The sequence below is a fragment of the Halichoerus grypus genome, chromosome 8, assembly GCF_964656455.1.
Source record: "Halichoerus grypus chromosome 8, mHalGry1.hap1.1, whole genome shotgun sequence".
NCBI lineage: Eukaryota > Metazoa > Chordata > Mammalia > Carnivora > Phocidae > Halichoerus > Halichoerus grypus.
Window position 1 is genome coordinate 79,077,407 of NC_135719.1, and position 15,231 is coordinate 79,092,637.

The window sequence follows — 15,231 nt, forward strand, 5'->3', positions numbered from 1 at the left end:
CTGACTGAGCAAGCCAGGCACCCCCTCTGCCACCTCTTTGGATTGGAGAAATAAGAGAAGGCCCAGGAGAATGCATTCTCTGGAGCCAGGGGAGGAGAAATATTTAGGATAAGAGCCAATTTTAAGCCAATCCTGCAGAAAGATGAAGAAGAATGAGGATAGCCTTAGATTATTTGGTGAGAAGTAGGTCATGGTGACAATGAGGGAGGGTAGTTTCAATAGTGTGGTGGAGATAGGAGCCAAATTACAGGGGACTTTTACATGCTTTTTATAAGAAAGAAACTCATACAAGAATCATTTGATAATGATGAAACATTTATTTAAGCCTGTCTTTGCCTACAAACTGCAAAGAACATGTTCACAGAAGTTCATCCTAAAGACTCAATCCTCATAGTTCCTCGGGACCTTCAATTTCCTTCTTCTCTGGTTTCTTCAATCTTTCTTCCCTTTTCTCATATATATCCTACTTATCCCTCCTCATATTCATCTACGCTCCAAAACAGAGATATAGGGGGAAAAAAGAACTTAATAATGAAATCTCAAAAATATAAACAAAAGTATGTCAAGCGCCTCCAGGCCAGGATGAAGAAAGGTACAAGAGAGGCTCCTTTATCTCACCCTTAGGAGCACGAGAATCTTAATAAACAATGGTAATAGAAAACTGACCTACACAAAGAATTGGCCCTTCTTTGCCCTGAGCAGCTCAGGGGTCAGAAATGGAAATACCAGACAGGAAAGACTTAGGGGAGTTGTGAATGGAGGGAATATACAATTAAGTGAAAGCTACTGTCTTCAGAAAAGCTCCAGAGAAGAGGGTGGGCTGGCAACAGCAGCAGAAGCCTCCGAAGAACCCTCTGGAATACGGACTTCTCCTTTGCTAGAGAGACACAGGGCACTACATGTCCCACTTGCTTCTTTTCTCTGACTGGAATGCCTTCCTCCTTCTCTGACTGGTGAGTTTCCAAGGGGTTTTCAAAGTCCAACTCAAACTACACCCATTTGATGATGACTTCCTTAGCAGAAGCCTTCCCTGGGCAGAGTTCACTCCTCCATTGTCTGGGCTATCATACCTCTAAGAGCGAGGGATACGAAGGATGAGATAAGTGGCCATACTCCTAAGTCCACTGACAAGTCTACCTGCTGGTCAGGAGCTCTCTGATCTCTGTGTCCTTAGGGCCTCATTTAGTGCCTGGAACATAGTAGGTGATAGATCACTCTGTAGGAGAAGGGAGAAGTGAAAAGAAAAAAGGGGAAAAAAGGAAGGAAGAGCAGGGTGGAGAAAGGGAGAAAGGAAGCATCTGACTTAACTTTTCCTGGCCAAAAAAAGGGAAATGGATCTTAAAAACTCTAGAGGAAAGGGAAAGAAAAGGGGGAAAACACTTTCCTGAGTCCTCTCTGCCTCTCACTTTTTCTCTCTGCCGCCTCCTCTCACAACTCCTCTCACAACTGAGGTAGGACCTCACACAGCAACTGTCCTGTTGTCAATCCTGACCCCTGAACCCACCCCCAAGGAAGGAAAGAAGCCAGTCAGGCTTCTGGCTTCTTCCACCCCACCCCCTCAAACCTCATCCCATCCCTTTCCCACTACAGACGCCTCACTCCTTCACCTGGCCTTCCTCCTCCTCCCCACACACAGCACTCCCACCTCTTCACCGGGGCGACTCAAGCCCCTGTGCAGCGCCAGGTCGGGACAAGGACTTCTGCCAAGAGGCTCTTAGGGGCAGCGTGCAGTGTGTGGGCTGAGGAAACGCCGGACTGAGCCTGCAATTACCTGAGAAAGAATATTGCCAAGAGGGCTTAGGTGTCCCAGGGGTTGGAGAGTAGAAAGGAGCAAGTCCTGAAAAAGGGAAGAGCATGACAATTACAGTCCTTTCCCCCACACTTCTCAAACTCTTTCAGGGGTGGCCTTTCCACAGTTTTCATCTTGATCCATGAGTCAGAATCATCAGATTTCTGACTGTCCTCTCATGGCCCCTACACATTGACTATTGGACCTTCTTAATTATCTTCCCAGCCAGATGTGCCTGCCCCACCAACAACGGGGTCAGGGTCCCTAAACCTTGTAGAGTGGCTCCTGGGCCTCCTCGCCTTATCCAGGCATTCAGCTGCTTCCCCCTCTCCAGCAGCCTTTTCCAGGAATTCTGGAGCTACCTTTTGCTCAATGAAGATCATATATACAAAAGCAGTTTGTGAGTTATAGAACACTGTGCTGGAATAAAATGCTATCGTGAATAAAACCTTCTCTTTCTCCCCCCATCATCTCTGTCCTTCTCTCATGATGTTTCTGATCCCTTCCTCCGCCCCCTGCCCCCATCCACTGCTGCTCCCCACTCAGCCAGCAGGTTTGGTTTGGTGCCGTGTGGGAACCAAAGCTATGTGCTGCACAGAGGGCAGCGTCAGGATGCAGGCAGGCATCTCAGCCCGAGGCCTGGGCAGAGTTCCCAGGCAGAGCCATCGGTCCAGGCCAGGACAGTAAGCATGGATGAGGTGCGAGAGGGCATAAGTACGGTGGCTGTAGCCCCCCAGCACCAGTAGCTCCCCCTGCAGCGCAGCACCTGCAGCCCCCACATGGGGGGAGGGCAAAGGTGCCAGATGAGTCCAGCTATCAGTCCTCGGTTCATAGGCCTCAAAGCTCAGTAGGTCTCCCGTCTCACCTAGCCCACCTGCTACATACAACCGGCCACCCAGAGCAGCCATGACATGGCCAGCCCGAGGTACCCCCATAGGGCTCAGAAGTGTCCCTGGCTTCTCAAGCTTGGGGTCATAGAGCAGCAACGAGGCCAGGTATTGGCCAGCGCCGCTGCAGCCTCCGCTCACGTACAATCGGCCCTCCAAAACAGCAGCTGCGTGGGCAAAGCGTGGTGCTGGAAGGGCAGGTGCGGGCCTAAGGGAGAACAGGGCACGTGATCAGGCAAAAGTCCTCTTCGACTTCTCTTCCAAGTCCCCTAGTCTTTCCCTGATGTCTAGAAACAGCCCCTTCCCTGCTCACCTCCAGACATTGAGCTCGGGGTTATAGGCCTCCACAGAGTTGAGAGCAACATCACCATTTCGGCCACCCAGGGCATAAAGTAGTCCATCCAGGGCCAGCAGGGGAAAAAAGCTCCGAGCCTGGCACAAAGGCGCCATCTCCTCCCAGTCCTCTTGACCGGGGTCCCACCTGGACACAGCGGAACAAAAGAAGAGAAGAGTGACCCCAGGACTCTGTGGGTGGCCGGGCCAACGATTTCCCTCAGCTGCCCACCTTGGGGCCTGCTCTTCTGTGAGGCCCATACCTGAGAGTCGAAGCCAGGGTGTTGGAGTGGCTGTAGAAATCCTGTCCCCCACACACGTAGAGTTGGCTCCCTGCCAGGCTCGCAGCCCCATGCCGGAAGCGCCCTGGGGCAGGCAGGGCAGGGAGCCGTCCCCACTCCACGGTTCGAACCAGTCCCGTGCCGCAGCAGAAGGCCCGGGCCCACCACACTCCTCGGGAGGGCTGTCTTCTGGCCATGTCTGATCGGAGCCCATCCCCGCCAATCACTACCAGTGCCTGGTCAGGCTCCCTCCGCCTCTCTTGACCCGGAACGGCAGCTTCTACCAGGAGCTGATGCAGCAAGTCTGGGGGCAGGGGGGGAGGCAGCCCAGCGGCCCGTACCCTCCGCAGCTCCCTGGTGGACATGCGGCCAAAGCGAACACATCGAAGCAGGGCCTTGGCCTCTGACTCCTCGGTCTCGGGGTTGGCAGCTAACCAACGCCACGCAGCCGTGAAGGCCTCAAACTCCTCTTGCACGTGTAGTTCATCACTCTCCAGGAGCTCAGCCAGGCAGGCAGACGGTAAAGAAGGGAAAGTGGGGCACAAAGCCACGGCAGGCAGGTGGGTGAGGAGGTAGTGACGGGCTTTGCTCCAGAGCCTTTCTAACCCAGGGGCCTCAGCTATGGGGAACAGGGCCAGGCAACGTGCAGGGCTGAGGCCCCGTGCCAAGGCTCTCTGGCACAGAGCAAGGCAAGAAGAGCTCTGGTACTGCACAGCAGTCTGGGCAGCTCTCAGTAGTCCTGGCCACCCTGCCCGCACAGCACCCATGTAGGCAAAAGAGACGAGCAGTCTCAGGTCCTGGGCAGAGATGGTGTGCAGAGACACCTCTGTGCCCTGGGATTCCCTCATCCCACTCAGGAGCATGGCGCCAAAGAACTCGCTGCCACAGGCCAGGGCTGCTCGGTGCACTGCAAGAAGGAAAAGCAGACAGGAATCCAGAGTGTTGCAAATTGCCAGGCACGATCCCAGCTTCACACCCCCAACTTGGGCCCACCACCCAAGGCCCCAGGCCGAACTGTGGTGTGCAACAGAATACCACGGGGTGCTTGTTAAAATGCAGGATTCAGGGACCCACCCCCAGAGATTCTGACTCAGTAGGTCTGGATGGAGACCCCAGAAATTTGTATCTTAACATTTTCAAGCACCCTGCATGAATCTCATGTTAGTGGCCTGAAGACACCGCGATAAACACTGCTTCGGTTTTTTTGATCCAGGTCAACTGGAAAAAGAGCCTTGATCAATCAAGTTGAGTAGATGCTCTAGACAGCATTTGTTAAAAGGGGGCACAAAATAAACTGCAAAGACCAAGGTGCAACTTACATAGGTCTCTGTCGTGCACAAAATAAAGTTCTTTCCTTTACCGTTGTAAGAGCCACTGGCTTCAGTCATTCCGTTAGTCCAGTTTTACTTAGAAAATGGTACCACACTCAGGAATGGCTGTGACCTAACCTCCTCTAAGTGCCATTTCCTGCTTAAGATTTCCCGTGTGCAGCTTTTCTCTGCACCACCCCCCCCGCCCCCGATCTCAGTACAATTCATGGAGTCGTGAATTTTAAACCGGAAGCCTTCAAAATCATCCTGTTCAATCACTCCTTTTAAGAGAAGGAAACTGAGTCCTAGAGAAAGGAAGTGATCTATTTTCTATTCCATGGCTGTCTGAGCTAATCTTCACCACCCACTGGCACTGACGTCAGGCTGCAAGGGGCATGCTTTCGTATCAGTGCCCTTCCTGTCTGCATGGCCTCGTGACACCGAAACTATCCGGTTAACAAATGCTACTAACTCCCTAGACTAATATGCTTCCCAATGCAACTCAATTTGAGATATTTGGCATCCAGACTGGAGTATTCTGACCAAAATATTTAACCTAAATCTAACTGAACCTTTAGCTCTCAATTCAAATTTATAGGAAATTGAGAGGCTAAGGGAACAAGTTAAAACAATGACAGAAAACACATACACATCTAGAAAATGGAGCATTCTAAGATAACTAATCTTGTTTCTTCAGTTAAGTCAAGTCATAAAAAGGGAGAGAGAGGACCATACAAGAGTAAAGGAAGCATAAGAGACATATATCTGAGCACAGCATAGTCCTTGAGTGGGTCCTGGGTTGAATGAACCAGCGCTAAAAGACATTTTTTGGCCAAGTGGGAAAATTTCAACGTGGACTAGGTAATACTAAGGAATTATTGTTCCTTTTGTTAGACATGAGGAAGGTATTATGGTAATGACCTCTTTTAAAGAGACACAGACCCAAGTATTTGTCAGCAAAATGCCACAGATTTAAACTTCAGTGATAACTAAAATAAAGAGACGAAACAAATATCATAAAAATGTTAACTGTTAACTCTGGGAGATGGGTGTTTGAGTGTTCGTATTAATATTTTCTTAATTTGCTGTGTGTTTGAAGTGCTTCATAACCAAAAAGGGGGAAATGCTGCTGGAAGTCCTCTCAGGCAGCTAACAGGGCCGAACTCCTGGGGAAGCTTACGAACCTCCAGCTGCTCTGACCAACTGTGGCACATTGGCCTCTCTCAAAGGACAGGTGATTGTCTTTTTAAGCAGTCGGTAGCGCCTCGGTGCTTCCGAAGAAGTGATTATCAGTGACAGCTTTCAAATACATATTGCCTGAGAAAATCTGCATTCATCAAAGCAGGTAAGCCATTTCAGTTCCCATATAATCAACCAACCTACAACTCAGGGCCACCGGGAATGGGTCACAGCCACTTGTATTCTCCCTCCTACTCATCAGTATTCCCTAGAATTTTACCGGGCAGGTTTCCACCATTAAGTTGGAATGTTTCTTAGGGAAATGAAAGCAGGGATATAAGTATGTTTAAATTCCAAACCCTAGAAAGAATTTTATAACTATGAAATTGTAAATCCCCCCTCCATCTGCTACTATCAGAAATGATAACAAGCACTTTAGAGACCTGTTATGGATTGAATGTTTATGTCTCCCCTCCCCCCAAATCATATGTTGAAGCCATAGTCCCCAGTGTGGTGATATTTGTAGGTGGGGTCTTTGGCAGGTCATTAGGTATGGGAGTGGAACCCTCGTGAATGGGATTACTGCCCTTATAAGAAGAGGCATGAGCGAGATAAGTCTCCCTCCACCGAGTGGGGATACAGTGAGAAGGTGGCCCTCTGCAAACCAGGAAGAGAGCCTTAACCAGAACCTGACCATAGGGGCACCCTGATCTTGGACTTCCAGGCTCCAGAACTGTAAGAAATAAATTTCTGTTGTGAAACCACCCAGTCTTATGTTTTGTTAAAGCAGTCCAAGCTAAGACAGGATGCTTTTTCCTCTGGGAGTCCCAGAAGCACTTTGGGTTCCAGTCATTCTAATGACCAGTAGCTATGTGACTTTGGACATGTCTTAAAGTCTGGTCTCTTTATCAGTAAAGTATACAAGCTGAAGTAGACAATCTCTGAATCAATACCTTTTAATTTTAAATTTGTATGTGCCTGCATTCCAACTCCCATTTGTCAGATCCTTTGTGTCTTTGGTTTGGTTGCTTAGGAGGGAATGCATGGCCTAGTGAAAGCAGACTGGGCTAGTGAATAACAGCTTACATCCTGGTTCTCACCAGTTAACATCTCTGAGTTTACCGCTCTTCCCCTGCACCTAGGAATAATGGTACCCACCTCACTAGTTTACAGTGAGAATGAAAAGAGATGAGGTGTGTAAAAATTCCTGGACCCCAGTACCTCTCTAAGTTAGTAGAATCTGAATAACACTTAACTTATTCAACCCTCGTTAGTTTTCCTGGTGATGAGCACAGTTAACTTCAAAGTGCCATGTCCTGGTGGTCTTAAGATTGTGGCAAAACAAAACCAGACCTTGTTCGTTAGCTGTAGGACTCGTATCTACCATGGTGTCAAGCATCCTTAGGTGAGAGGACACAGTGAATTTTTCCACCATATTCCTCTGGCTTTCCTGTATCCTAAATAGAAGATGCCAAGAAGGGCCTTTGGTTAATCCCTGTTTGAGTCAATCACTTTCTGCTTGTTCTCCTGGCTTAGACTATATTCCTAATACCAGCCAGCTGGCTGGAAATTCCTTGTTACTGGCCCCAGGGAAAGCCACAGGGTCATCTTAAATCTGTCAGTGCTCCCAGGTAAACAACTCAGCTGCGCATGCCTCACTCTCTGTGGGTCAGGAAAGGCACCAAAGGCCACCCCCATGGAAATTCTGACTGTGGCAGGGATCAAAACTGCTGTGGTAGGGATCAAACCACCTGCAGCTTGCACACACATATTTGCACCTGCAGTAAGGTAATGCCCCACAGGTCCTCACCCCGCAGCCGGCAGCCGCCTGCCTCCAGCTCCAGGTCACACCCAACGCCTTCTTTGTATAGGAGCTCGATGCTACGCAGGTTTTCCCTCAGCTCCTCTGCCTGGCTGGGCTGCTTTTCATCTTCCCTGGCGCTTCCAGTCCCCTTGCGTCTCCCCTGGGCCGCGGCCTTCACCCGGGGTGCTCCCAGAGCCTCGGCCACGACCAGCACATCTCCCCACGGGGCAGGGCCCAGCAACCCCTCATACGCAAAGGTCAGCACGGCCTCCCAGGCCCCGGCGGCCACATCGAGGCTGAGGGGTGGTCGTGGACCTCTGCCGCCCAGCAGCCTGTCTCGGAAAAGGCTGCTAATTGCAGCCAAGATTACCCGATGCACCCCGTATACTCGCCCCCCAACTGACACCTCTTCGTCCAGCAACAACCTCTGCTCCCGAAGCCGCTGTGCTTCAGCGAAAAACTGGCTCGGATGTTCCTCGCTGCGCAGTCCCTCCGGCTCCGCCGCGTCTTCGTCTTCATTCTCTTCCTCCTCTAGGGACAAGGCTGGTGACGGAAGGTTCCCTGGGGCCTTAGGCCTGGGGACAGGCTCTTCCAGAGGAAAGGGTGGCAAACTGGGATCCTCATCCGGGGAAGGAGGCCAGGAGGGCGTTCTCCGGTCGGGTAAAGGGAGGTCAAGGCGGTCCTTCTGGGCGGGAAGAGAGACGCTCCCCGGGTCGGAGGGACGATGTGCGGAGTCCGAGACGCTCATTGTCCAGTTGGCTGCTTTGCCGCAGGTGAACAGAGGGAAGAGAGGAGGGGTTCAGGGCTGGACCCAGAGAGGCCGGAGGAACCCCCGCCTCCAGCCCAGCGACATGACAGCCCCTCTCCCTACTTCAAACCCCACTCCCCACCCCCATCCCCAGGCTCGAGCAGCTAGGCTATACTGCCCAACTCTGGGACTCACGAAGCGCGGCGAAGCACACAAGGCGCCTGTGTACGGACTCAGTACCCCGAGCGTATCCCACCCGGCTTGCCCCCATCCCATCCCAATAGTCACCCTCCGGAGACACCAGCGTTCCTCCTGCCTCTCACTTGAACCTTCTCAGCTTTGGACTGTGTGGCAGAGGGAACTTGCGCCTTAACCAGGTCAGTGGCCCCACCTGACTAATTATAGCCGGTGCTGGCGGGCTTGGGGACTGGGCTCCGGGTGCCCAAACTCTGACACCCAATCCCCGGGCCTTGTCCCGAGATGACCTCCTCCCTTCCACCTGTAGGTCACATCCTTGTGCTGAGCGAGGCAAATTCAGAAGCCAAGGAGGATGTGACTGGGGGAGTGAGCCTGGCAAGAAAGGCTGCGTTCACCGGATGGGTCTGGAGGGGGAAGGGGAAGGCAGTCTGGTCTGCGCAGACCAGAGGGAGCATGGGGCCAGAAGAGGGAAGGGTGTGTTTGGGGTCAGTTCTAGGCTTTGGTGAAGGTGAAGGGGCAGGGATCAGGACCATGCAGGTGATCCACCCCGCAACTCAGTATTTCCTCCCTCCTGGGGTGGGGTCAGTGGTGAGAAAGAGAAGCCCAACCCTGTGTGTTCAGAGAGTCGGGGTGAGTCTAACCCTCACCTAGGTCTCTGGGATGAGGACTGTGGAAGGTGGGGTGATCTCCATTGCTGGGGGGACGAAAGTCCTGGGGGGCCATAAACATTTTCACTGAGGCAGGACACCAACAGCTGCTCCCTCTATCCAGGATAACACCACTTTCTTATTCTGAGACTCCCTAAATCTGGGGTTTTCGCTGCAGTTCTAGGTATCTTCATGAGGAAGGAATTTAGGGACTGGGACAGCAATGCCTCTTTTCTCCCCTCTCCCTAGAAGGTAGGACAGGCTGGGGGCTGCTGGGGTGGATTCCCTGGCCAATAAAAAGATTGGTCCAGGGGCACCTGGGTGGCTCAGTCGGTTAAAGCGGCTGCCTTTGGCTCAGGTCATGATCCCAGGGTCCTGGGATCGAGCCCCACATCGGGCTCCCTGCTCAGCGGGAAGCCTGCTTCTCCCTCTCCCACTCCCCCTGCTTGTGTTCCCTCTCTCGCTGTCTCTCTCTCTGTCAAATAAATAAATAAAATCTTAAAAAAAAAAAAGATTGGTCCAGGCTGGATAGATTGACCCAACAGGCTGACTTAACCGGGGATCTAAGCACGATTGTTCCTTACACTTGGGTGAGAGGGTGGCGTTCACGTGGGGGAGGGGTGACACCAGACGGGTTCCTTTTTCCTCTCCTCTCAGCGGCACTATTTCCCGTTTCAAGAAGCCTGGGTCCAGCACTTGGCAGTTCCATCTGGATCATCTTCGCTTTGGCTAAGAAGTCCTGGCTAGGCACAAGGCAGGCTTCACAGAGATCTTTTCAAACCTGCTCCTGGTAATGTTTATCCCCTCCTTTGATATGCCTTTCCCAAGTCCGCTGACCACCAGCCTGCACTTTTTGTGACTCCAGCCTGGACAAGTCATTTTAAGAATCAGGTGGAGGCATCAAATCAGTCACTAAAGTCTCTGTAATCCACTACCTCTGCGTTCTGCCCTTCCAGGAGCATGGGTGCACCTACCTAACATAGATCTGGAAAATAAGTTAGGGTTGGTGGGCATGGTGACCATGACTGTCCTTTTGTGCTTGGCAATGGCCAGTGTGGAGTGGAGGTCCAAGGCAGTGGCCAGGGAGTCAAGGTGGGGGGTGAGAGTAACTGAGGAGATAGCCGTGAGAGCTGGACAGATCTGGAAAGGGCCATATGTGGGGAGATGTGGAATTTTGTGTGTGTGTGTGTGTGTGTGTGTGTGTGTGTGTGTGTAGCTGGCAGAGCAGGTTCTCAGGGACCCAACCTGAAAATGGACAGATTTGCTGGAACAGACTCCATATGTCAACTCTTTAAGGGAAAAATAAGGACTCATTCTAGGGATCTGCTGGGATGAGCACTAGACAAGACTACCAGATGAGAAATGCCGTTTCCTGCTCCCAGATATTTACAATCTTGAGATCTACCCCTCTGGCAAGGGAAGGGAAACTTTACAATTTGAGGCAAGAAGGAAAAGGACACCCATTTAGCCAGACTCCTTTCTGGGAAGAGGCTGATGGGAAGGGAACTTAGAGGATGGGAGAGGAGAGTGAGGAGGAGTTCTTTCTCCCCTTCCACTCACTTGTTTTTTTTTTTTTTTTTTGTCACCCATGGTATTCCTCCAAATGATCTTCCTGATCCCCCCTCTCTCTCTTTTTTTTTAAGATTTTATTTATTTATTTGAGATTGAGAGAGTGCGCAAGCACAAGCAGGGGCAGGGGGAGGAACGGGGGAGAAGCAGACTCTCCTGCTGGGTCCCAGGACTCTGGGATCATGACCTGAACGCAAGGCAGATGCTTAACCGACTGAGCCACCTAGGCACCCCACCGATCCTCTCTTTTATCAACTATCTGCTAGAACATTCCTCCTCACAAACCCCAGCTGACAAGCCACTTGCTTCTTTGAGTACCCAGGTGAGACAATGGGAAGCTGGCTGAGAAATGTATTAAAGGGATGCATGCCTCAGAATGTCACCTCCCCTCGGAGCAGGGTACCTCATTAGCCCAAGCCTCCCCAGAAAAGACCCCGTGACTTCTGATTCTGTATGTCATTTGCAAGTTAACCATCTGAACACTCAGAGTCCTACAAGTCCCTGGGCTGGCTAGTTTACAATCTTGCCTTATTTGTCCCAGCATAACCTAAGTCACTGACAGTAAACTGGGTACAGGGGTTATGATCTTGGCCGAATGAAGGGAAGCCAGGAATTGCCCCCTCAAAAACCCAGTTTTTCTCTCTGTTCTTTTACATAAATACAAATTTTCTTGGAAACTATGGTCCCACAGTGATGAGGTCCAGAGGGCAGTTTCTTTGGTATGTTTTCCATCTTCTTCTCCTTAGCCACTGGGGTACTCACAGGGACCAATATCTCTGGAGACCTCAGAGTGAGAACCACACCAAGGTATGGAGCATACTCGTCATCTGCCCCCTTCTCTCACCACTAATGATTCCACTTTTGTTTCCAGGACCCTGCTACAGCTATCCTTGCCATCATGTGGACGCTTTCCTACCTGGGGATCTCTGCCACAAGTGGTAAGGCCCTCCACTCCAGCCTTCTGTGCAGAATGACCTGGAACCCTGCTTTCTGCCTCTCTGAGGGCTGAGGATATAGGTGATGAAATGAGCAAGACACTTCATCAATCACATTAGAAGTAGTTTACATGCAGGTAGGCCCTCACCTCCCTTCACCATTTCTCCCCATCCCTCATTTCACTAAAAAATTGTGTGGTGTTCTTTGATTATCAAATTTGGTATTTGGTATTCCTGGGGCATCTGGGTGGCTCAGTGGGTTGAGCATCTGCCTTCAGGTTGGGTCATGGTCCCAGGCTTCTGGGATCAAGCCCTGTGTGGGGCTCCCTGCTCAGCGGACAGCCTGCTTCTCCCTCTGCCCCTCCCCCCTCCTCGTAGGCTTTCTCCCTCTCTCTCAAATAAATACATAAAAATCTTTTTTAAAAAAGGAAAAAAAGGGGCGCCTGGGTGGCTCAGTTGGTTAAGCAATTGCCTTCGGCTCAGGTCATGATCCTGGAGTCCTGGGATCGAGTCCCACATCGGGCTCCCTGCTCAGCGGGGGGTCTGCTTCTCCCTCTGACCCTCTTCCCTCTCGTGCTCTCTGTCTCTCATTCTCTCTCTCTCAAATAAATAAATAAAATCTTTAAAAAAAAAAAAGGGGGAAAAAATTGTATTCCCCCCACTCCCATCTTACATACAAACTTCCATTCCGCCCTTTGGCACTGATGGTACCTAGATAGTCCTACTGCTCTGCGATGTGGTTCTCTCCCCACGAAGGAACGTGTGTTCCCAATCTCATTCCCAGGCTCCTGTATGATTGGAGAAGATCCAGGAAATAGGACTGACGTGGGTGTGCGGAATGGGAGCTGCCTGGGGCCAGAGTATCAGTACAGCTAGGATTTCCACAGTTGTCCAGAACAAGGGTCCTGCCTATATGCCCTCTCTGATCACCACCAGGTGAGTGAACCAGAGGGGAAGATGAGGGGTAAACCCTACCTAGCCCATTGCCTGGCACAGAGTAGATGCTCAAAAACCAATAATGACCTAAGGGGATTCATATGGGTGGGGTAAAACCTACAAAGACAAGATAAAATTTAGTATGTCTAGCAACTTGTGGGAAAGCTAGGTAAAAATATGAGTGGAATGCACTGAGCATGGTGTCTGCCTCTAGCCCCCTGATGTCTGCCCAGAATCTTCAGTGCCATTCTGTCCTCTGCCCTTTCCTGCTTTGTTTCAACCCCCAAAGTCTTCCAGGTTAGTTGGTATCTTACCAAGAGGCTTGGGGGGAAAAGGAGAAAATGTAGGTAGAGTCTAGGGCCATCCTAAGAGTATAATTTTTGGAGGAGGAGGAGTACAAGAGTGCTCCGTCTCAGCAACCAGGAGTTAGATGATGATGTAGGGAGGTGGAGATGACTGGGTGGCCGGTGTAAGAGACAGTCCAAGCTCACATAGCAAAATTCAAAGTCTGCCTGTACATCAAGCAAAGTTTGGGGAGGGGATCTCTCTTCCACCTGCCTCCCCTGTTTTCCCATCCCATATTACCAGGCGTCCCACTGCACTCTACTGTCATCCGTTCTTCCCGTTAATAACCCTAAGCTCCCTCAGCTCTTTCCTCTGTGCTCCTCACTCCCTCCTGCCTCTCGAGAGGAGGAGGGGGCAATCATTCTCCCTCTTCCTGGGACCGTTCCCCAGTGATTGCCATGCCCTCTTAGAGTTGCTGTGCCAGAACAAACTGTACCCAGTCATGGGCTTTTTTGGGAAAAGCTAAGACAGGAAGCATGAACCTATGTGAGGCCCTCCGCTCACATTCCTTATTGCTCCTTCATCCTTATCAGTGAGCACTCCTCCTCCACCCCTACACAGGCCTTCATGAATCACCTTTCCCAGGCTACAGTGCCCCTCACTGCCCTACCTCTGACTTTTAGGGCTTTAGAGTATGGGGGAAGGAAGCCAGAATCTGCTGTCCTTGTCTCTCTAGACCTCAAACCCATGACTCATTTGGAGACCGACCTTCTGACCTTTCATCTCTCCCAAAACTGATCTGAACACCACCCCCGTCATCTCCAACTTTTTCCCCTGCTCCTATGCCCTTGTCAACTTTGGTTGTTCCCACGCCTCCCTTACGTGGTTCCCTGGTTAGTGTGGGCATGTGTTAGCATGGGGTCAGGCTCTGGATTGGGAGGACGTGGGAGAGTTGGAGGAGCACCCTTGGGGTGCAGGAGTGGATGGTACTGAGGCTTGGACAAGAGATAGGCTGCATTCACTCTCCCCTGCCGTCTGGTGTCCTTCCGTCCACTGGTACAGGCCCTGGCTCTCCCTCATGGGCTCTCTGCTCTGCCCGCTCACCGTGTTCCTTCTCACTTGGTGGGCAGCCCTCGTTGCTATGTTGCTTATCCTTCTGTTGCTGCTCTACACATTCTGTAAGAAACCTGGTAAGTGGGCAGGCAGGTAAGGGAATGAGGACATGAGATACAGCACAAGGCCAACACCCATAAGAAACCCGGAACTACCAACAGTAATTCATTTCCTCTCCTGCCTGAGAAATGAGGCCCCACCTCTAGTCATTCTGCACCCCCTTCCTCAGCAGATGTGAACTGGAGCTCTTCGGTCCAGGTGGGCATCTATCACATGGCGCTATCCGATTCAGTAAGCTTGATCAATGTGCAGGACCATGTCAAGAACTTCTGGTGAGGGAGTCTCTAGACCAGAGGTTGAACACTGGTGGCCTCTGGACTGGATCTTACCTGCACAAGTTTAGTTCAGATTGTACAGAATTTACAATTTTTAAAATTAACTGCCAATATTTAACATGCACCTGGTAGTTTGGGGCCTCCATCCCACAGGACACACTCAGCTGGAGTGAAGTAAGTTGCTGTTCCATGGGACAGGGCACGTATTCTTCCGTTTGCCACAAGTTCCCACCTGGTCCACTTTAGTCTTTGATATTATATGTCTGGTTCTTACAGGCTTTTGAGTTTTCAATCCCTGCTCTAGCCATAAAAGGAAACTAGCTCCCCCAAATCCAGGAGGGGCAGGGTAGACAGAGTAGGCCTCCCTGGGGAAGGATGCTCCATGGCAGAGCATATGCCACAGGAATCAGGGTTCCCAGACTCCCTCATTGTGCTGTGAGATGGAGAAGCCTAATATTCTTGGTTTCTCCCTAAAATCCTCTCTAAAATCCCCCAATAGGTGGGGAAGAGCTGATCTCTGTTCCTTGCTGAATCTGGGGTTTCTTTTTTCTGCAGCCGAAAGGCTTTTGAAGATACGGTGGCCTTATACCAGAGAAGCAGAAGAACCACCAAAGGGGAAACCCTAAATGTACTTCTTTCAACATTCCTGTTCCTTCAGGCTACATCCCTGAGCAGGACTTACAGGCAAATCAAAAGTAGGTATTCAGGAACAGTGCCAGCAAGTGGGGAAATTGTCCCAGAGTAGGAACTGACCATGGTGCTCACCTCTCCTCTGCTCATTCTTCCTAATCGTGTAGTCTGAGTGGCATGTATCTTCATGAAGTCCTACAGCAATATTCCCAGGATGCTGCCCTCATAGTCCTGAATTTGAGGAAATTCCAA

General features: G+C 50.9%; 1 protein-coding gene across 1 annotated transcript; it reads right to left on the minus strand.

Annotated features, from left to right (window-relative positions):
• Positions 1-294: 294 nt before the first annotated feature.
• KLHL33 (kelch like family member 33) lies at positions 295-14,571 on the minus strand. Its single transcript, XM_036118016.2, has 5 exons — positions 14,215-14,571; positions 7,590-8,342; positions 3,273-4,197; positions 2,990-3,157; positions 295-2,884 (listed from the first exon to the last, which is right to left on the minus strand). The coding sequence occupies exons 1-5, from the start codon at positions 14,222-14,224 to the stop codon at positions 2,332-2,334; spliced, it is 2,409 nt and encodes an 802-aa protein (XP_035973909.1). The 5' UTR covers positions 14,225-14,571; the 3' UTR covers positions 295-2,331.
• Between the last annotated feature and the right edge of the window lie 660 nt (positions 14,572-15,231).